Source organism: Cetorhinus maximus, chromosome 20 (genome assembly GCF_964194155.1).
Source record: "Cetorhinus maximus chromosome 20, sCetMax3.hap1.1, whole genome shotgun sequence".
Taxonomy (NCBI): Eukaryota; Metazoa; Chordata; class Chondrichthyes; order Lamniformes; family Cetorhinidae; genus Cetorhinus; species Cetorhinus maximus.
Window position 1 is genome coordinate 66,058,855 of NC_135898.1, and position 23,773 is coordinate 66,082,627.

General features: G+C 42.0%; 1 protein-coding gene across 2 annotated transcripts in view; it reads left to right on the forward strand.

Moving 5' to 3' along the window:
* dock1 (dedicator of cytokinesis 1) overlaps positions 1-23,773 on the forward strand; it is a 667,847-nt gene that overhangs the window by 591,616 nt on the left and 52,458 nt on the right. For both annotated transcript variants that reach the window (XM_078564873.1, XM_078564874.1), the window contains 3 exons: positions 990-1,071; positions 8,048-8,132; positions 9,503-9,589. In XM_078564873.1, coding sequence (XP_078420999.1) covers positions 990-1,071; positions 8,048-8,132; positions 9,503-9,589 — 254 coding nt within the window. The remainder of the gene's footprint in view (positions 1-989; positions 1,072-8,047; positions 8,133-9,502; positions 9,590-23,773) is intronic.

Here is a 23,773-nt window from a genome sequence, read left to right on the forward strand (position 1 = left end):
CAGGGCGCTGAATGATTGGGATATGGTATGGAATAGGATATGGGTTAGCAGAATTTTTGATGAGCTGAAGTTTACAGAGCATGGAAGACAAGGCTTCCAGGAGAATATTGAAATAGTATAATTTGGAGGTGACAAATGCATTGATTGACGTTTCAGCAGCAGATGAGCTACGGCAGAGGTGGATGCAGGTGGTGTTTCACAGGTTAAGGCGATCTTTATGATGGAGAAGATATGGAGTCAGAAACATAGGTCTGTTATTAGAAAGGTATAGAATCGGTCAGTGGAAAAGGTGCAGAGTTTTTGGTGGGAGCGAAAGATGATGCCTTCAACTTCCTATTGTTTAACTCAAGGAAAGTGTAGCTCATCTAAGACTAGATGCTACACAAAAGCAGTAGAGAGATCAAAATGGATGGTGTGGCAGTAGAGCTGGGTGTCATCAGCATGCAAGTGAAACCCAATCCAAAGTTTTCATATGGTGTTATCAAGGGCAACATGTAGCTCTGGAAGAGGATAGATTCTTGACAACCTCCAGAGGTAATGGACAGAAAAAGAATCCATTGCTGGAGATGCTCTGACCACAAATTGATAAGTAAGATAGGCGAAACGCTCAGTAAGGAAGTTTGATGCGGACTAGGGCAGGGGAGAGCCTGTGAGGGAGATTTGGCTTGGTGACAAAGAGGAAAGGGGTAGCAGTAGAAGCAGTGGAACAGATGGATTCAATTTTACTGGCAAAAAAATTTCATGAGCACCCCATATTTATTTCTGGAGGTGAAAGTGGGATATACAAAGAGGGGTTTGTAGAGACAATTGGCTATTGCAGAAAAAAGCCAGGGGTTATCTTTACTTTCCAGGATGATCCTGGAATAATGGGAAGATTTGGCATAGACAAGTGAAGCTTGATAGTGCTTGGTGTGGTTCAGCCATATCTGATGGCTAAACTAGTGGTGTTTGAGATATACTCAAGTAAACTCTTTAACAAACGTATGTAGATATTCAGTGTTTCACAGTACAAACCATACGTGAACTCCCACCAAAGTTCAAGAACAAGTCTGTCTCGGAACAAATATTGAGGTAAAACCTTCTGCTACCTACTTTGCTTACAAAAGTCATGAGATCCATACAGATGAGAAAAGCCTTTTGCCCCATCATAATTCATCCATCTGTAAACAGCCCTTTAAACTTCCTTGCTGCATCTTTCTTGTTTTTTAAATGTTTTCATAGTTCTTGACTCACCATCCTCCCAAGAAATTCATTCCTGGTGTTTATCAATCTCTGCATGAAGGACTTTGTGATATTAGTCCTGAAGTTGCCTTTTATTCTGAACCTGTGTTCCTTTGTCATAATATCATAGTTTAATTTGAAGTAGTGTTTTGAATTGACCTTTTCCATTATCATTTACCATCTTACATACCACTATATGAGATCATTTTCAAGATGCTTTCTCTCCAGGATGAAAAGCCCAAGTCTGTTTTTCTGTATTTGTATTTACTATGTTTCATATTTTCTCAAAATTCAGACCTCTACCACTTGGAATCAACCTTGTGGCTCTTCTCTGCACTGTCTCCAGCACTTGAATGCTCCATTTGTCTCTTGGCAACTAGAACTAGGCAGAGCACTCAAGCTGCAATCTGACCAGAGCAATACACAGTTTGATTACGACATCCTCTGACTTGTATTCTACTGTAAAAAAAGCAGAAAAAACCTGCAGGTCGTTGGATATTTGGACCTAAAGCAGATAATTCTGGAAACGTCAGCAGGTTAGTTGTGATCTGTGGAGAGAATAAGTGAGTTAACTAGTTTTGACAAGGAATCCGCACCCAAAAGGTTAATTTATCTGTTCTTTCCACAGGTATTGCCTAACTGCTGAGCGTTTCGAGCATTTTCTGTTTTTTCTATTTTCTACTATTTTAGTTTTGTAGTTGCTGCTCTGTCAAATGTTGAATCCACTAAAATGGACTTCACTACATGAAGTATGCATGTTGCTTATTGTATCCTTCCTATCTGCAATAATTTACACTTGTCTGCATTCAGTTTCATAATGCCATTGTTCTGACTGTGCCAGCTTGACTGTCATCGTGATTTTTCATCTGAACCTCCAGTGAAGCTTTTAACTTTTAAATTATTGTAATTTTTTATTCGACCAGGAAGTATTAAATATCATGGTTTCTTTCTTACTGTTTTCTTTTTTAAAAAAGCTTAAATTACATTGCATTATTCAGCATGTGACAGATTCCTCTCCAACAATCAACATTCACACCAAGCATGTGGAAGACTTATGGAAGATAAGGCTCATGTAGCTGAAGAATGAGAATTATAGGAAATGAATGACTGAGACCTGTTGTTCTGAGGGTGATATTTCCACCATCATTCACTTGCAATAGAAACACGTGAGGGTGGTGGAAAAATGACGCTGCCAAATTGTGTATTGTCCTTAAGCTTCAAAATTGTGTACAAAACTTGGCAACATTGTCAAAAAAGTGAACAGGATAGTAACAGATTTCAGAAGGATATACATTGGTGAAGTGGGCAGACATATGGCAGATACAATTTAAGGTGAATAAGTGTGAACTGATGTACTTCAGGAGGAGCAAAATGAAGCAGCAGTATAATCGAATTGGTTTGAGGTGAGTGAGAAAGCAGAAGGTCATGAGGGTACGTATTCAGAAATCTTTGCACATGGCGTAGCAAATTGACAAGGTGGTTAAGAAAGCATATGGGGTATTTGGCTTCCTAAATAGGGCAATTGAATACACAAACCAGGAAATAATTCTAAGCCTTTACAAATCACGCATTAGGCTTCAGCTGGAGCTTGAACCTCTCCAATCAGGTTTCTTCCTTGCCAAAGTACCGAAAAGAAAACATCCTACCATGATGGTAGCAAAGATAACCAATCCCCATCCTATTCTTCATCTACATGCTGCCCCTCGGCAACACCATCCGAAATCACGACCTTGATTTGCAATGTAATGCTGACAACACCCAGTTCTTCATCACCAGCACCTCTCTCCATTGTCCCTAAATTGTCAGACTGCTTGTCTGACATCTAAAATTGAATGAACAGAAATTTCCTCCAGTTAAGTATTGGGAAGGTCAAAGCCACACTGTAGGACTTTATGGCCCCACCCCGCTGCCGGGATCATCCGGTCCTGCCAAAAGTCAGTGGACCTTTGGCTGAGCTGCCGAATCCCCCATGACAGGTGCCGGAAAATCCCACACTGTATTTGGCTCCCACCACAAACTAAGCATTCCTGAGCCACTGACTCCATACTCCTTGCTCACAACTGTCTGATGCTGAACCAGTCTGTCTGCAGCTTTGGCGTCATATTTGACATCGAGATGAGATTCCAACCGCACATCCATGGCATTACTATGACTGCTTATTTCTACTTCCAAAACGTTGTCTGACCCAGCCTCTGCCTTAGTTCATCTACTGCCGAAGCTCTCATCAATGCCTTTGCTACCTCCAGACTTGACTAATCCAATGCACTCTTGGCCTACCTTGTGTCAACTTGAGATCATCCAAAACTCTGCTGCCCGTGTCTTAATTCACATCGAGTCCTGTCTTATCACCCTTGTGCTTGCTGATCTGCGATTGGATCTCAATGGAGCAACACCTCAGTTTTAAAATTTTCATCCTTGCTTTCAAATCCCTCCATGGCCTCAACCCTCCCTGCCTCTGTAATGTCCTCCAGCCCCACAACCTTTTGAGGTATCTCCAGTCCTTTAATTATGGAGGAGAATTTTCTCCCTGTCAGGCATGCTGGTTGGGAGCTGGCATGGGCGGACGCAGAGCCATTCGCCACCTGCGATCAGCTCCATGCCCCCAATTAAGGTCCGCCCAGTGTGACGCACGGCATGCGCGCAAAAGGGCGCAGAAATCTTCCTGAAGCATGGAGCTACCTCGGAGATTAAGAATATATTGAGAATTTTTAATAATAAGTTAAAAATCATTTACACATGTCCCCTCATGTGACAGTGTCACATGAGCTGGGACACGTTTATGAATTGAGCAAAATTTATTTATTAATTTAATAAAGCCTTCATGAAACCTCATCCCTCCCATAGATGAGGTTTCATGAAGAGCGTGAAGGCAGCTTGGGCTCTTCGCCTGCCCATCAACCTTAAGGTTGGACGGGCAGCATTGATAATTATGTTAATTGGTTTTTAAATGGCCCTAACAGGCCTTTGACAGCTTGGCCGTCGTGCGCCCGCCAAACGGAAGATCTGAATGACGCGCGGTGACGTCGGGACGCACACCCGACATCACCACACATCTTTTAATCCGTGTGGGGCCCGCCCCGCACGCCGACATGAAAGTTCTCCCCATGATCTTTTGCACATCCCAATTTTAATTGCTCCACCATTGGTGGTGGTGCCTTCCACTGTCAAGGCCCTAAGCTCTGGAATTCCCTCCTTAAACCTCTCCACCTTTCTACATCCCTTTCCTCCTTCAAGGCACTCAAGCCAATTTCTTTGACCAAACGTTTGGGCATCTCTTTATGTGGGTTGGTGTTAAATTTTATTTGCTAACACTCTGTTGAAGCACCTATGAACATTTTACTATCTTAAAGGTATTATACAAATACAAGTTATTGTTGCTGAGTATTATTTACAATCCTGAGCACCACACTTTAGGAAGGATATCAAAGCCTTGGAGAGGTTATAGAAGAGGTTTACCACAGATGAGGGACTTCAGTTATGTTGGGAGGTTGGAGAAGCTGGAATTGTTCTCACAGCAGAGAGGGTTAAGGAGAGACATAATAGTGGCATACCAAATTGTGAGGGATTTTGATTGAGCAAGTGGAGAGAAACTGTTCCCTCTAGCAGGGTCAGTAACTTGATGTTACAGATTTTAAATAATTGACCTAAGGAGCAGAAAGGAAATGAGAAATTTTCACACATGGAAGCTTGTTAAAATTTGGAATGCACACCCTGAAAGTGTTGTGGAATCAGATAGTTTCAAAAGGCAATTGGACATAGAATCGTAGAATAGTGCAGCATAGGAGGCCATTCAGCCTAATGAGTCTCTGTCAGCTCCTTTGAAAAACAATCCTAGTTAGTCTTGCAGCCCAGCTGTTTCCTCTTATCCCTATAATTTATTTCTGCTTCTAGTATATATCCAACTCCTTTTTGGAAACTATTATGGAACCTGTTTTACCACCATATCAGGCAGGTAAGCTGTGGCCCACGAAGGACCATAGGCATCTCTCTCCATTGGAGACAATTGGTTATATAGCTTTAAGGGCACCACTCCACATCAAACATGGAGCAATGCAAGGAAGCAGGCCTCCATGAACTAGCACAGCCAAGAAAGGGATTGTACCCATGCTATTGGCATCATTCTGCACCACACTCTAGCCATCTAGCCAGCTGAACTAACTGACCTCCATATCAGTGCATTCCAAATCCTAACTACTCATTGCTTAAAAAGTTTTTTTTTCATGTCATTTTTGGCTCTTTCATCAATCATTTTAATTCTGCCCTTTGCTAATCTACCTTTCAGATGTAGGAAACAGTTTCTTTTTATTTACTCAATCTAAACCATTCATGATTTTAAATACCAATATCAAATCTCCTGTGAGCCTTCCCTGCTCTAAGGAGAAAAAAACCCAGCTTCTCTAGTCTATTAGTGTAACCAATACCTCACCCCTGAAAACATTCCCCTCTGGAGCCAGGTGTCACAATATTAGATACATTGGGGGTTATTTTGGCATAAGGGTGAAAATAGGCACAAGATGAGTGCTGCACCTTTTAGGCACATCTGAATTAAAGTGTGGATTCAGTACACAATTTTTGGTGTGAATTGCTGATTACCATAATTTGAACTTGACAAGAGGTGCTAAATCAGACATCTACAAGTTTTGCATGCAAGTGCTGACTTGGTACAATTTCATGGAGCTGTATATGTGAACTCATTGTAATGTAAGTGTGGAGTGCACTGTCTAGCACCTTGTGGCATGTTTCAGGGTGGCTCAGGGAAGAGGGTGCACAAATTCTCAGATGTGACACTCGGTGGGTAGGGGGGGGGGGGTGCTTTTGGAAGAGATCTAGAGGAGGAGGAAATTCCTGTCCTCTCAGGGGGAAGGAGTCCACCTCACCCTCATCACCCTTATGTCCCTCTCTCCTGCAGAAACTGGGTGATGTTCCTTGCCTTATGTTCACCTCCCATTCCCTGTCCAGACCAAGGCTGCCCCTAACATGATACCCGTGACCAAGTATTCACTTCTCCCTGTTGACTCCTTTAAGAACTCCAGCAACATTTGTTTTTGTTTCAGATTTCCAGCATCCGCAGTATTTTGCTTTTGACTCCTATAAGGTGTCCATTAAGGTGATGTAGCACAACACTTAGTATTTTTTAGATGAAATGCTCAGAGAATTTGAAGAATAAATGTTGCTCAAGTATTGGCAAAGCCTTCATAAAGTATCCCAGAAAGACTGCTGATGTATTTCAGAGGCCCTCTTCGCAGCTGAAGCAGCAAGTGTAAATGAAGTGGTGAATAACCTTTTAAGTAGTGTTTGAAATTCATATCAGCTGCTGCTGTTAGCGGAAGGTGCTAGGCTAAGCCATAGCCACCAACCAACCTCGTTAATGAGTGCCAGCAGGCATTTCAAGTGGCAATCAGCCCCTTAACAAATCTAAAGTCCCGTTGTTTCTAGCGTACTTCAACCCATTTAACAAGGTGACGTCTTGCACTAAAAGTGGACTAAATGCTCATTTCAGCTCAAGACCCTACCTTAGCTAGCTCGGAAGATATTTTGCACCTGAATGCATTGCTGACAATTGTCCCCCGTGTCCTTTCTTCTTTGGAACTGGGTGTCGCAGTTTATTATCTATGTTGTTCTATCCCCTCTGGGATTGGGTGCCATGTCCTTGACGAGGATTAATTTACAGGGTTATAGGGAAATGCTGGAGAGTAAGTCTAAATTGGATAACTCCAAAAGTTTAGAAATAGACTGGAAGCCTTGCTGTTATGTTGCTTGTAGGTGTTGAGAAGGCTAGCTGCAGAATCAGGTTGGGAATTAAAGCAAGGATAATGGGTCAAGCTGGTCAATCGTTAGTCATGAGTTTCAATTTGGACAGTGGTCAGTTACCAGCAGGAAAATAATATTTGAAGACAAGAGTAGCTTGGGATCAGGTTTTGTGGTCTTATTTTTCTTCTGTACATTTCTGAGATTTGATTAATACCTGCTGAGCATGAGTTATACCACCTAGTTAGCACAGCAACTCCAAGACAGAAGGTATTTTGATGAAATTTACCATAATTATTATTTATTTTTAAGGCTGCTATTATGACATGAGAAGCTAACATATAGACATCTGAGGCTGAAATTCCTCTCCACTTTGAATTCACAACATTAATCTATTTTTTAAAGAAAGGATAACAACTTTGCTAAAATAGCAGAGAATTGAATTTCAAATGAAATACTCATTATCAGCATAATTTCAGGGTCTAGTAATACTATGAATTATCACTTAAAATTTAAAACAATTGGAACAATTGTTGATGTTTCAGTGTAGAGGCTTTTCCAACAGCATGGAGTGTGTCAACTGTCTCTCAGACCTTCACCAAATAAGATTACAAATAATTTGTGTTGTGTATATCGTGGAAGTGATTTGAAACTGCAACCTCATTTCTGGGTTTAGATAATATTTGGTTTGTGGCATCTTCTTTAACTAGCCGCTTGCCATCAGTGCCCTATAGATTACTTTCTTATAGTTCTTAGCAGCTATATATTGTATCCCTGAGCAGAAATTGTTCATGAATAAAATACACAAGGGATGAATTATGTTTGAAAGTTTTATTTGTATTTGTATTCCAGCATATGTTAATGTCAGGGAGTCATGAATATTAAATATCTTTTGGAAAATTGAGTTGTATTTAGTAGACTGTATCTCTTATAAAAATAATTTAGATTCCCTCTTTGTCAAAGGAATGGTCTGAGGGCCTTTATCAAAAGAGTTAAAAGGTTTAGCTTTGGCCTGTCCTATTTTAGCTTATTCATATTTGTTTTACTATTACATTTTTGTGACCTTTTCCTTTTACAGTTTTTACACAGTGAATGAGGTGCAGCGGTTCCAGTATTCAAGACCAATCAGGAAAGGAGAGAAAGACCCAGATAATGAATTTTCTGTAATATATTATACTTCTTATATTGAACGTTTGTCATAATTGGAATTTCAGTTGTCAATATTATTTGGCAGAGCTAGGCATAAATTGAATAGGCTTATGACAATCATTCCTTTTAATAATTTGCTGTTAATTGGCAATCTAAAGCAGTAGACTGCCAATTAATATTTGCATTAATAAAAGGAGAGAATATTGGAATGGGACAGAGCTGGAAAATACCTTTGTGGTCTATTTATCTAGTCCCAACGATCAAAAAAAAGAATGTACTGTTCTCTAACACACAATCTTTAAGCAGTCTGTTTCACTATCATCTCTTAAAGTACTTAACATCTTAGAAAGTCTTTTCATCTTTCCTCTTAGATTTGAAGTTGTGTCCCCACTTATAGAGTTTGCATTTATGTTTATGTTTCCTCTGATTAAGCTAATTTCTGAATTGGTCAGGCAGTTTGCCACACACCATTTAATATATAAAAGTGTGAAAAAATTTAAAAATGCGAGGTATAAAATAGAAAAGAGAAAAATAGTTGGAATTAAAATAACTATTGTGCAAAAATGTCCTATAGCAACAGTGCAATGTAGTTAGATCGCAACAGTGCTAATTTTTCAAAGCGTGTGTTCAGTAACAATTTGCATTTCACAGCTGAGTGGGGAATATGTTGCAATTATTTGCTATTTGAATTTCATTCCAATTCACCATCCAACAGAACATAATTTTCTGTGAAGTCTCAAATAGTTCTCCATACCACTATGACCATCCGTGTGGTTTATCCTTTCACTATTCATCGGTTCAATAGTTTGTATCATTTTCCAATGGCAAAAGATTTTTTAATTTTAAAGAAGTGGATGAATGGCAGAAGATTACAAGGAGTAATTTATTATTGTGATTCTAATCACTCAAGCTTCTCCCATCTTCGATTATCTAAACCCTCAGTTGGGTTGTAGGACAATCTCAATTATCCATTATAGTATTAGTATTTTGTTTGAATGTTCAGGGGTTAAGAAAAATTGTTCACCCCAGATTTCTAATCAGGGTGAACAGCAAATGCTTTGCTTGCTTATAAATAACCACATTGCCTGATATGCTACTATTCGGAAATGGGAGGGGATGGAGAATAATTAAAAATCAAAGTCACCATACTTAGAATTTCAACAAACCTGACACTACAGAAACTGATATAATTATAAAGATGCTTCAGTTATTTTGTGCCCATACAACATGAATAATGTCAAACAGGAGTCAAATATATTTTTGAACTGTATCATAGATGAGTGCAGTTTTGTGCAGAATAGATTTAAGTGCGTGGGCCAGTGAGTGATTCTCAGTGGTTTTATTTTTCCAAAGCTAGACTAATTGCTTTAAACTGTTTCCATAGAATATGTGGATTGAAAGGACCACTTACGTGACAGCATACAAATTGCCTGGCATTCTAAGATGGTTTGAGGTGAAATCTGTCTCAATGGTAAGCATGATCTAGAATGTCCATAATCAACTACCTTCCAAATACAGCATGCAGATAAAATTAATGTAATTTGCCTGTTTAGACTTCACAAACAGTCTGGTCAATGGGTACTTGTGTTTTTGTTTGCAACAAGCTGGAATCATGTTGGAAACTTTTACATAAGATCGTATTATTTATAGATTTATGTTGAGCGATGATTAGTAACTTATCTAGCGTGATTGTTAATAACTAATGTAGCCGATCTTTAGTTAGATGTAATGCGAGTGTGCAGATTCCCTAAATTAATTTGTTAAATTTGAATGTTATAAAACTAATTATACCCATTCTAGAATATAATTTGTTGTAAGGAGTTCCAGCAGATATTTTTTAATATTACTAACTAAAGTTTTATAAGTTGTATTTATATTATTATTTAATGTAACATATCACTAAGATATTTGTTTGCAAATTATATTGACTAACTGATACCTAAATTAGTTGGTGATTAGTGTAACAGATGTTTCAATAGAGGCAGGCTGCTCACCTCTCCGCTATACGACATTGAGGAGTGTGACAGCTGGCCTCTGCATTTCTGCAGGGACAGCTGTCGTCACTGGGACATGTACCACAAGCAAGGACACTGGCAGAGGCTAGGGAAGCAGTGGAAGATGAGGGTGCCGAAGAGATGTTGGAATCCTCATCATCCTTGCCCACCTCCACAGTCCGGGGTTGGCATTCAGGCAGGTAAATGGGACTGACTGCTGGGGAGTAGCAGATGTCACTTCTAGCCACTGTTCTGCCACCAGTGTAAATGTCCTGTTATGGGAATGCAGCTCCTCAATTACTCCATGCTCATACACTGAACAGCCTGCTCCAGAGTACTGAGTGAGCCTTGAACCCTTTTCAGAACATCGCACTGCTCTTGCATGCACTCTATGCGATGCTGCATGTGTCTCTCCATGAGATTGACCATTCTCTCATGTTTGGAGCTCCTGCGATCAAGTCCCTGAGACATGGTTGAGTTCATCACCTTGATGGACTCCTCCACTCAAAGTGCGTGAGCTCTTATTGCCTCTGGTAACTCTGACAGGCGTCCACACATCTGCTATTGCTCCAAGTAATGTGCCCAAAAGATGTGTCCTGAGGCCCCACCTCAGTTTCTACTGAGGCATCGTTGTGACTGTCCTCCCTCCTCTCAGGGGGACAGTGCACAGATGTCTCTGACTCAGACATCTCCACACCTTCTGCACTCTGGTGTGCTGCACTTTACCATGTGCCAGCCACTCTAAATACTTGCAACATCCCTCCCATGTGCTAGTATCTGTGTTCATGGAGTCTGGGCAGTACAGAAGTGATGATGCATCCTCAGACATCTCTTCACCTTCCTGATGCCCAAGGGATGAATCAGCCTGAGGGTGAGGGGGAGGGAGTGATGGCGGTAGGGTGGGCAAGCAGTGATGTGATCTGTGTGAGACACAAAAGGAGGCAATTAGAGTATGCCAGAGACAGTTTGAGAGCGTGCACAGCTCCAGGCCACTTGTCTCCAACCATCTTAGTGAAACCCTTAGCAAGCAACCCACCCTTCATACTCTCCCTCGAATCAATTTCCCAATCTGCGCCATGCACTATCACCATCACCTCCACCATTAACACTGTGCTCCAAAGTGCCCCTAATAGCCTTTGGCATCAGCTATGGGCAATCACCATCGCTGACACTGAGCTCGAAAGGCACCCTCGCAATCTCCATTGCTGACTCCTCAATTGCCCTTATCTGCACTGTAGCACTGCCCCCCACCCCCCTAAGTCAGGGCCATCTCTTTGGCATTCTGAGCCCTCTTCTCCTGCAAGTAAAACATACAGTGTGATGCATCCAGGGGTAAAGCTCATCAATGTGGCAGTGGATCACAATAGGCATTCATATGTCACCCCATAACTGCTTGGACCTACATGAGTGCCTTGGCCAAACATTTGTCTATGTTACAGGAGAGTTATGTGCCAAGTGTACTCCAGCTGCTGCGTCATTCAGCTGTCAACCATCATAAGGACATCTGTGTGCTTCTGCCAAATAACTCACCTTGCCAGAATGCAGCAGGTCATGGAACCACTTGCAACACTGGATCCATGATTGATGGTATTACCTTGCTGTGCTGACTGTGGCTGCTATCTCCCCTCCATGCTCGCTTGGTGACATTGAGAGCATTCCTCCATCCTCTTGGATAGAGAATTTTCCTCCAACATTGCACCTCCTCTACTAGAAGCTCGAGGTCCTGCTCACAGAACCAGGGTGCCAGCCCCACAGGAACTTCTAGAGCTATCCTGCTCTGCGACATTCTTGCAAGACAATGAAGAAAGCACGTGGACAAGTAAGGTTTCTTGCTTCTTGGGATGCAACATAAAACCTGTGTCCATTCACATGCTGGCACCTGTTTATCTAGTTGAACACAGACTGATGTCACTGAGGGGGCAGTGTGAATGCTGGATGGTGTGCCATTTTTTATTTTCATGTCAACATGGTATGGTGGGTTCCTGAGTGCACGTGCCCCCTCTGGCCTGCTCCCTCTGAGTCACACTCATCTATGATGACTGTGTGTCGCTTTGAGGGTTATGGACAAAGCATATTTGGATGCCCACACCCTGATAGATGGGGGGGCTGAAAGGGTAATGCAGAGCGTCGGGAGCAAGATTCCGCCATCTGCATGGCTGGGTCTGGTGAAGCTTTGCCAGCATTAAGTGACTGCTCACTTCATTATACAAGGTCAATACACTGCATTAAAACCTATAGTTTCCTATGGAAGGCCCATGACGGCCCACCTTTTCCAATATAGCTAACCAGTTGCCAACTATTGCAGTTCTTACTCACCTGATTGCTGTCAGACGTCTCCTCCCATGAACCTGCAGCACTCCACCTGCTTCCAACCTCACAGGAGGAACAACGTGCAGGACGGCTCTTTGTATCGGGCCCAAAACGTGATCTGCCCTTCTCACCATCATGGCCCACCCCTGCCTCCAATCTGCTTCCGGGGTCAGTGGGACTAACTCGGTCACATTCCTGCACCGCTCCCTCCCCAGAGTGAAAATTGCACATAACAGGGCACTTTTTATCGAGACGGGCCTGCTGAGTTGGGATATGTCCCAAATCTCGCTATCCACCCCAATAGTGAAAAACCTGACCTTAAGACCTGAATTTTTCCATCGGTGAGTTGGGGTCGGGGACTGCTCACAGACGCGAAAATGAGGTGGGTTGAAGTTGGGGGGGAACCCCCGACGTCATCCTGCCCCATTTAAATGTTCAGGAAGGTGGGCGGACAGCGCGATCAGCTGTCTGCCTGCCGACCTGTCAATGGCCAATTGAGGCCATTGACAGGATAATTAAAATAATTAAAGGCCCTGCCCATCCAACCTTAAGGCTGCCACCACTCTTCAAGAAATGCCCTCTCTGAAGAAGTATGGTTCTGTTCTCCGACAGGATTTCCGCCTGTCTCTTCTGCCCTGCTCACCTTCATTGCTTTCCATTTCTCTCCTGGTGTTTGACAAGGTGTTTACTAAAACCCGCTTTCACAGCCATATCTCCTTTCTCTGTGACTGTCTCCATCTCCAACTCACCCCACATGGATTTCAACTGAAATTCCACCCCTCTTGTTTCGAACCCACCCAGGATTACAGGTATCTCCGGGACATAAAACGTTTCTCGGACTGCTGTTCCCGTCGCATTCTGAGATCCACACTCAGTGCCATGCGCCGCCATATGAACACACTCGACCTCTCCCTCCAGCAGCACCGCCGCACCCTTTTTCAAAGCTGCGCGTGCCCCCAGTTTCATTTTATTCTTCGCCTCATCCGTCGCCTCAACAAGAAACTTTTTCTCTTTCTCTCAAGTGCTAAGGAACGCAAGCTCCAACAACTCATCGACACCAACACCCATCTGGGACCCTCCACCCCTGCTTGTCCCTCCGTCCCCACCCCATCTTCCAATCCCAGCCCCAGCCGCGTATTCACTATACCCCCTGACCTTCCCCTCTCCGATGCTAAACGTTCAGTGCTCAGCAAAGGACTTAGTTTCATACCCTTACGCCCTCATCTCAATGAATTTCGGGCTCGGCATGATGCTGAACTCTTCTTCCGCTGTCTTCGTCTCCGTGCTCACTTCTTTGGGCAGGAGTCCTCTCCCCATTCAACGGATCCTTTTACCCACCTCCAGTATTCTCCCTCCACTTGGACCCCTCCCTCTGGATTCTTACCTTCTCTTGATCTTTTCATTGAGAACTGTCGGCGTGACATTAGCCGTCTCAATTTCTCTGCTCCTCTCACCCATTCCAATCTGTCTCTCTCTGAACTCACTGCACTCCGTTCTCTCAGGTCCAACCCCAACATTGTCATCAAACCCGCTGACAAGGGTGGTACTGTTGTTGTCTGGCGCATTGACCTCTACCTCGCAGAGGCTGAGCGTCAACTCGCAGACACTTCCTCCTACCTCTCCCTGGACCATGACCCCACCACAGAACATCAAGCCATTGTTTCCAGGACTGTCACTGACCTCATCTCCTCTGGAGATCTTCCTCCCACAGCTTCCAACTTGATAATCACCCAACCTCGGACGGCCCGCTTCTACCTCCTACCCAAAATCCACAAACAGAACTGTCCTGGCAGACCGATCGTGTCAGCCTGTTCCTGCCCCACGGAACTCATTTCTCGTTATCTTGACTCCCTTCTCTCTCCCCCTTGTCCAGTCCCTTCCCACCTACATCCGTGATTCCTCTGACACCTTACGTCACATCAACAATTTCCAGTTCCCTGGCCCCAACCGCTTCCTCTTCACCATGGATGTCCAATCCCTCTACACCTCCATCCCCCACCAGGATGGTCTGAGGGCCCTTAGCTTCTTCCTTGAACAGAGGCCCGAACAATCCCCATCCACCACTACTCTCCTCCGTCTGGCTGAACTTGTTCTCACACTGAACAATTTCTCCTTTAACTCCTCTCACTTCCTCCAAATAAAAGGTGTGGCTATGGGTACCCGCATGGGCCCCAGCTATGCCTGTCTCTTTATGGGGTATGTGGAACATTCCTTGTTCCAATCCTACTCCGGCCCCCTCCCACAACTCTTTCTCCGGTACATCGATGATTACTTCGGTGCTGCTTCATGCTCTCGTCGGGACCTGGAAAAATTTATTAATTTTGCTTCCAATCTCCACCCCTCCATCGTTTTCACATGGTCCATCTCTGACACTTCTCTTCCCTTCCTTGACCTCTCTGTCTCAATTTCTGATGATAGACTGTCCACCAATATCCATTACAAGCCTACCAACTCCCACAGCTACCTCGACTACAGCTCCTCACACCCCGCTTCCTGTAAGGACTCCATACCATTCTCTCAGTTCCTTCGCCTCCGTCGCATCTGTTCTGATGACGCTACCTTCAAAAACAGCTCCTCTGACATGTCCTCCTTCTTCCTTAACCGAGGTTTTCCACCCACAGTCGTTGACAGGGCCCTCAACCGTGTCCGGCCCATATCCCGCGCATCCTCCCTCACGCCTTCTCCTCCTTCCCAGAAACATGATAGGGTCCCCCTTGTCCTCACTTATCACCCCACCAGCCTCCGCATTCAAAGGATCATCCTCCGCCATTTCCGCCAACTCCAGCATGATGCCACCACCAAACACATCTTCCCTTCACCCCCCCTGACGGCATTCCGTAGGGATCGTTCCCTCCGGGACACCCTGGTCCACTCCTCCATCACCCCCTACTCCTCAACCCCCACCTATGGCACCTCCCCATGCCCACGCAGAAGATGCAACACCTGCCCCTTCACTTCCTCTCTCCTCACCGTCCAAGGGCCCAAACACTCCTTTCAGGTGAAGCAGCATTTCACTTGAATTTCCCCTAACTTAGTCTACTGCATTCGTTGCTCCCAATGCGGTCTCCTCTACATTGGAGAGACCAAACGCAAACTGGGCGACCGCTTTGCAGAACACCTGCGGTCTGTCCGCAAGAATGACCCAAACCTCCCTGTCGCTTGCCATTTTAACACTCCACCCTGTTCTCTTGCCCACATGTCTGTCCTTGGCTTGCTGCATTGTTCCAGTGAAGCCCAACGCAAACTGGAGGAACAGCACCTCATCTTCTGACTAGGCACTTTACAGCCTTCCGGGCTGAATATTGAATTCAACAACTTTAGATCTTAAACTCCCCCCCCGCCCCCCCCCAACCCCCATCCCCACCCCGTTTCTCCCCCCTCCCTTTTTTTTCCAATAATTTATATAGATTCTTCTTTTCCCACCTATTTCCATTATTTTTAAATCTAAAACTAAAACTTTGTTAGTCTTTCCACCCTTACCCCACTAGAGCTGTACCTTGAGTGTCCTGTCTTCCATTCTTAATTAACACCTTTCTTAGACAATATCACCACCTTCAACACCTCTTTGATCCTTTTGTCTGTAACATCTTTTGATTATCTGCTCCTATCACTGCTTGCTTATCTCCACAATCACCACACCCTCAACTTCTCTCTCTCCCCCCGCCCCCCCACCTTAAACCAGCTTATATTTCATCTTTCTCCTAACTATGCTTCAGTTCTGCCGAAGGGTCATGAAGACTCGAAACGTTGACTGATTTCTTCTCCACCGATGCTGCCAGACCTGCTGAGTTTTTCCAGGTAATTCTGTTTTTGGCCAGGAGCCCCAGCGGGCTTCTGAAAAAACATGAAACCTCATCCACTGGTGGGATGAGGTTTCATGTCTGTTTTTAAAAAGTTTAATAAAGTTTTAGTCATATTTATTAACATGTCCCATCTTGTGTGACATTGTCACATGAGGGGGACATGTTAATAATTTTTTGATTTTTCTATTTTTGATATTTAAAACGCTGTCAGTGATCTCCCTGAAACAGCACTTAGTCTCAGGGAGATGTGCGCTCTTTCGCTGTGGGAAATATGGACACGAATTTGTGAGGCAACCACACGTTCCAGGGCTTTGCAGAGGAAAGGGTGGACGGAGATGGAATAGTATTTTGCCAGGGCAGAGATATCAAGGGTATTTTTTTTTGAGGAGAGGTGATTATAGATTTGAAGGGCATGGGGACAGTGCCTGAGGGAACTGATAACACCATCAACTAAGATAAGGGCCAGGAAGGGAAGTTGGATGGTTGGTGGAAATAAGATTGGGGGCGTAGGGAGTGGTTCGCATGGAGAAAATGAGCCCAGAGAGGACATAAGGAAAGATAGATAAACTAGAAAAAGATGTGAGTTGAGGACAAGGGCAAGGGGGGAACCTTGGAAGAAGTGTCGCATGGTGGACTAAGGGAATGGAGGGTCATAGAGACAACTGAAAGGATGGTCTCAATCATAGCGGCAAAGAAGTCTGAGAGCTTCTTGTGTTTGTTGGTGATGAGGGTGGAACTGGCAGGGGAGAAGGGTTTAAAAGATGATTTGTTGTGGAGAAAAGCTGTGGGTTACCTTTGCATTCCAGGATGTGTGAAATACTGAGCAGCTTTGGAAAGGGTTCCTATATTACTTTAGGTGGTCCAGCCATCTCAGGCAATGAATGGCTAAACCAGTTGTTTACCATAAATATTCAACTCTGCGTCCCTTGGACTTGGGGAGTGCAAATTTGGGCCATACCAAGGATATGACCAAAGTGAGAGAGGGTGATAGTTTTAATGGGGCAAGGGTATTAAAGTTGCATCAGGGTGTGACTGAGCAGATTAGTAGCAGCACAAATGTCACAGTGAATGGAGAGATGGATTTGTGAGGCCAGACATTTGGAAGCTAAACTGGAATGGGAGCAATTGTTAATGTGGCATTGCAATATTTGCAGCAATTTACATATACATGTTCATGCTAATAGTGGACATTTTAGGGTAATTATGAAAGGACATGCATGTGGAAGGAACAATGAAGTAATATATAACTACCACATTACAAACGGATATATGGATTAAGCTAAGGAACAAAAAAGAAAGCAAAATGAGTTTCACTTTCTGCTTGCTGGCCAGCACAAAGCTCAATAGCAGCCTGCATACTGCACAACTCCAAGTTGAAATGCAATGCAGTGAATAACCTTTAAGCCTTGTGCCAGCATCTGTGAGATTTCTGTTTTTTGAAGTACATTAATAAGGATTAGTAACTATGGCTATACAGTTCATTTTTCTTATCCTATTTAAATCTATTGATTGAAACCTTTGAAAACTATGTGATATTGAGAAATGTCTGCATAAATTCTTTCCACAAAAATATTCATAATTGCACTGGAAAATTATTGAAAAAGCAGGGAAATGTTTATGATGTTTAATTTTTGAGTTTGCTAATTATATACTGGAGTTAAATCCTAGATATAGCAATATTTTACATTGGCATCTTAACAGTTTGTACCTGCTAATTTTACATGATGATCACAGTTTGGAGTGAAAATAAGAGTGAAATGTATAGTTTCATGACAAAATGCCAGTAACTATTAATAGTACTGTCAGTGTGAATAAATTTGAGTACAAATTATTTAGCTTGTTTCAGCCTTTAGTCCCATTTCTCCTCTTGTTGATTTTCATTGTCGGTGATTAGAAGGGTGAAGTTTTGCCACCTGTGCACCATTAAGTTCTAAAATTTCTTCTATGTTTGAGATGGGTATAGTAATCTGTTAATGTCATTGTTTGCTGCATTTACTTGGAATTGCCTTTGGATCTCATCAGATTATTTCACCTCCAAGAGCATCTATTCATGGAGCAACATTGCCATTAAAAGGCCGGGTGACCCCACAGTCTATTGATCTTCATTCGCATTTTAAACAGGATAGTTTGGAAGAAAGCTTTAATATGGTGTTTTTTTAAAAATCATTAGTCAATTTCTATAGCATTTAAAAGAGGAGGTAACCAAGCAATCAACTTGAATTTAAAAATTAATACCAGCATCTCTTTTATGGAGGTGTTCATGCATTAGGAATTAAATTGGCATAATTTTGCTGGTGAAACATTTGCAAGGAGGCATCATTTTATTTTGTCTGCTAGTCTTGCAAGCCATCTGTGAACACTTCAACTGAGTTTTGCAAATGGGATATACGACTTGCTATCATCAGGTTTTCAGTACATTTGCAATTTGGCATGTGGGAATCTGACCATCTGTCCAACCATAACAAATAACTTCTCACATCTATAACTTAAATTATTATGTTTACCAGGCTCTTAAATATTAATGATATTGTGCTTTTATGTATATCCTCTAAATTCTATGAATACTAATTTAGTCGAGCAGTTAATTGGCATTGGAAATCAAGAAATTACAGACTTTTTTTGTTCATTCATGGGACGTGAGCATTGCTGGCAAGAGCATTCATTGCCCATCCCTAACTGTCCTTGAGAATATGCTGGTGAGCAGCCTTCTTGAAACACTGCAGTTCACGTGGTGTAGGTACACCCACAGTGCTGTTAGGGAGGAAGTTCCAGAATTTTTGTTTTTATTTCAGATTTCCAGAATCCTGAGTATTTTGCTTTTGCCTTAGCAGGGGGCTATGTTCAAGTTTTGATTGAAAGTTTGAAGAGGTTATTAAAGGATCAGCTGTCTTTGATGTGCTTCTTGAAATCGATCTTTGTTTTTACAACAGTTGAGGGGACTTACATTTTTTTCTAAGGATTTCACGAATAAGAGTTTTTTAATATCAAGTGTTTTTGACTGTGAGGGCATTAGCATTAGATTGTTAGAAACTTAATGTTTTTCATCTTCAAATGGCTCCAGAGGTCCGCCCATGCTGGGTACTGGAGGAGACATGAAGTGGCTATGGAGGAGACATGGCCATGGAGAGGGCATGGAGATTGGTGTGGGATGACATTTATCATTTAGCATTTATCATTAAAACTGGACCAATGTCCCTTGTCATCTGCCTTCCGACGTTGCCACTTCGGGCCAGCCCCTGCCTCCCTGATACGAAAATATGATGGCAGGGGCCCTCTTAAAGGAGACGGATCAGCTGAGTCACTAAGTTCCCAACTAGACCTTCCTGCCTCCTGCACAAAAACCTGGCCCATTATCACCATGCCACTGTCCCCTATTACTAAACACTACATTTGTGTTATCTTTAAGGTGGAAGATGAGGATAAAATGTCAGAGATGTAAGGAAAACTAAAAATAAAACTAATGGGACTAAAATAGACTAATTTCCAGGATCGACTGGTTTTCACCCAGAGGGGTTAAAAGAAGCAGGTGAGGAAATTGTCGATGCAATAGTCATGATTCATCAAAACTCAAGATTCAGGAATTATCCCTTCAGATTGGAAAATCACTTCACAATTTAAGAAGAGGAAGAGAGATAAACTACAAAATGTTAAGACTATTAGTCTTACACCAATTGTGCAGAAGGTACTAGAATTTGTTATTCTAGGTCAGATGTGGGGAGAATGTTTCTAATTGTGGGAGAATCCAAAACTCGGGACTATAAATACATGAATCAATAGGGACACAAGGCAGAATTTATTTATTCAGTGTGGTTAAAAGGTGGAACTCGTTACCACAGGAAGTAGTTGATGTAAATAGCTTAGATTCTTTCTAAAAGAAACCAAGACAAGACATGGGAAACAACAGAATAGAAAGATATGTTAGAAGGCTGAAATAGGGTAGATGGAATAGGAGAAGTGTATGGAGTATAAACACCAAGACAGATTGAATGGTCTGTTTATGAGCTGTGTATTTCATGTTACAGAGTAAAGTTTATTTCTACAATTTTGTCACAGATGAATTCTTAAATTAGATCTTCAGTGTTCACAGTGAAGCTTATTTGAATTTTGATTGATAGTTTACTCTGTAATTGAGAAGAGAACAGAATTACAGTGCAAGTATAGCAGAGGGCTTGGAAATAAAATGAATGTAAACTTTAATGCTGTTTTTAATTAAAAATGTTATGCCAGATCAAGGCTTGAAGTTTCCTACATGGGTGCAACCCCGAAGTTAGACCCAAAAAAGCATCCAATGGCACACTCATTTTACCAATGCCAAAATGCTCAAGAACCCTCCCAATCTCATTAGGATACACACAACCTTAAATGGACATAAAGAAGCAGAAATTAGTGTTAACAATCAGTGCCCAAAAATCACTAATTTCACACCAATATGTTTCCTCTTTGAATTGTAAAATTTAAGTTTCAACTAATTTAATCATCCACCTTGCACATCAGGCACAGCATGTTTAAAAACCTGCAATCAGTGAAACTGTTGAATTTTTAATGTGACTTACACTTGTGCAATAAAAATAAATTTTTCAAAACAGCAAACACAATGCAGGTCTCAAGTGAGAATGAATTTTTTAAAATGTTCAAAAATATTGCCATCACAAGACAAAAAAAATTACTTTATTTTCTGCTACATCTGAGAATCTGTTCTCAATGTTTTGAGACTTATACCAGCAAGCTAGTGCAATTAGAGCATATTCCCATTTGAGAGGCAGGGGTGTGGCCAGTTTTGAGGACATGGCTTTGTTTGGACATAGTGTTTGATGAATTCATTTCACGTTCATTTTATTTGGATGCTCTGCTAAACTGTTACTGTTCTCTTCACAACCACAGAGTAAACTACCAGTCAAACTTCAAATAAGGGAGTACTTTAGAGGTCAAGGAGATTGGACATATTGTAGTGATGCACATAACTCACTTAGACCCAAATTCCTACAATCTATATTTACGTAGTTTATATGTGATCAGATTTTGGGTGTGTGTAGGCATATGCGCAGAGGAATTTCTAGGCCCGCATGGTTCCTGAATAACTCCCAACTGCGCTATTGATATTATCTGCTAATCTTGTTTGGATTTTGCAGTAGGAAGATCATAAGAAATAGGAGCAGGGCCTAATCAATAAGATCATGGTTGATCTGATTTGCAGGCTTACTGCACTTTCTTTTCTGTCCCCCATAACCCTTGACTCCCTTATCAATCAAAAATCTGTCTGACTCAGTCTTGAATAAATTCAATGAACCAAGCTCCACTGCTGTCTGGGGTAGACAATTCCAAAGATGATAACCCTCTGAGGGAAGAATTCCTCATCCCCATCTAAAATGGTGACCCTTATTTTTAGTTAGTTCCCCCTAGTTCTCTCCGACGAGAGGAAACATCTGCTCAGTATCTACCCTCTCTAGCCCCCTCAGAATCTTGCATGGTTCAATAAGATCACCTCCCATTCTGCTAAACTCCAATTAGCATAGGCCTAAGTTGCTTGCCTTTCCCCATAAGACAACCCCTTCATCCCAGGAATCAGTTGCCTCCACTGCAAGTACACTCTTTGTCAAGTAAGGAGACCAAAACTGTACATAGTACTTCAGGTGCAGTCTCACCAATGCCCTGTCCCTTTGTAGCAAGACTTCCCTACTTTTGTACTCCATCTACCTGACAATAAGGGCCAAAATTCCATTTGCCTTCCTAATTACTTGCTGTACCAGCATGCTAACCTTTTGTGTTACATGTACCAGGACACTCAGATCCCTCTGTACTGCAGCCTCTGTCCATTTAGATAATCTGATTTTCTATATTTCCTACCAAAGTGGACAACCTCACATTTTCCCACATTATACTCCATCTGCTAAATTTTTGTCCACTCACTTAATCTATCTATATCCCTTTGCAGCCTCTTAGTATTCCGCTCATAACTTGCTTTCCTACCTATTTTTCTATCATCAGCAAATTTGGCAACAATACAATTGATCCCTTCATCCAAGTCATTAATATGTATAGTAAATTGTTGAAGTCCCAGCATTGATCCCTGTGGCACTCCCAGTAGTTACAATTTGCCAACCTGAAAATGGTCCATTTATCCCAAATCTGGCTGTCAGCATGGACAGAGGACTAGCTAACTAATATATCGCCCCAAAACCATGAGCTCCTATTTTGCACAGGAACCTTTTATGTGGCCCTTACTTGAATGCCTTTTGGAAATTCGAATACGTGACATCAATTAGTTCCCCTTTATCCCACCCTCCTTGTTATATCCTCAAAGATTAATGCTCAAGGACTAGCAGCATGAGTGCTCATCGTTACTAAGGAATAAATCGGACCACAACTTCCAGGGTCCACGTGTGCGCAGCTAAATGCAGAAATCAGAAAGGTGCTGTCCGAGTTGTCCTGCACTTCCCCAAGCTTCACACCAAAAGTATCTAGTCACAAGATTCGGCATTCAAAAACGTGATGGGCATGAAGTAGCATTGTTCCTCCACTAGTTACCAATATACTAGAATGACTTAAATTTCATCCATTCAAATAAAAGTGAATTTTTAACGGTGTGCCTTAATTATTAAAAAACAACCTCTCTGGCATTGAAAATTAACTTTTATACTTCAGATTTTAATAATTGAAGGAGATTTATTTTTAAATTTTAAATCTTTTTCTCTCTCTCTTTATCCCATCTTTCTTTCCCTCTCTTTATTTCACTTTCTGCATGTGGTTTTAGAATTAATTAAATATTCCATTTTACACTTCCTGGTTTGGAACTGTGCCACAGTAAAGATTCTTCAATCTAATTGGTTGAAGAGATACGCTGTTGCTTACCCTGTTCTGAAAGATCCCAGATTCCCTGTAGATGTTAGCGCATTGTATTGGACTCCCTGTGGTCATAACCTGCCCACGCAAAGTCTCTGGAAAAGCTGTCAGCAAAAAGGACAGGAAGTGTTATTTGTTCGCACCTGACCTCAAAATCCAGGCCATTGTTTTGTGCTTTGGATACTTATTGATGTTGGCTATAGGGATGAGATTGGACAGCCAGTTTTATATAGGCTGTGTTTTAATGTTTTACTTATGGTTGTAGAACTGAATCATGACAACTGAAATTCAAGATTATAGTTGACAGGACTTCTGTCGTCCAAGGAGTAATATTGTAACAATGCTTAAAGCAAATTAAATCATTTTAATTTGTTTAATTTTTAGATAACTTACCTGAATGTACCTTAGACGCAGATTGGTGTCTTCTAAGGGAAATCACCGTGTGGAATATAACCGTCTGGAACTCACATAATAGAAATAGTGGCATTCTCTTTACTTTTTAACCAAAAAAATACAGTCCATGGGATTATAAACCATTTGAGTCCTGATTTTCTTCAGATTGTGGAACAAGTATTGCTGCTAATTGGTCATTGTGGAGAAAATTAGAACTAAACGTGAAAATGTTTATCACACTTGAATAAAATGCAAAATACCTTATATCGCTTTCTGAGCATGGTACAAATATATCAGAACTCATTCAAATAATAA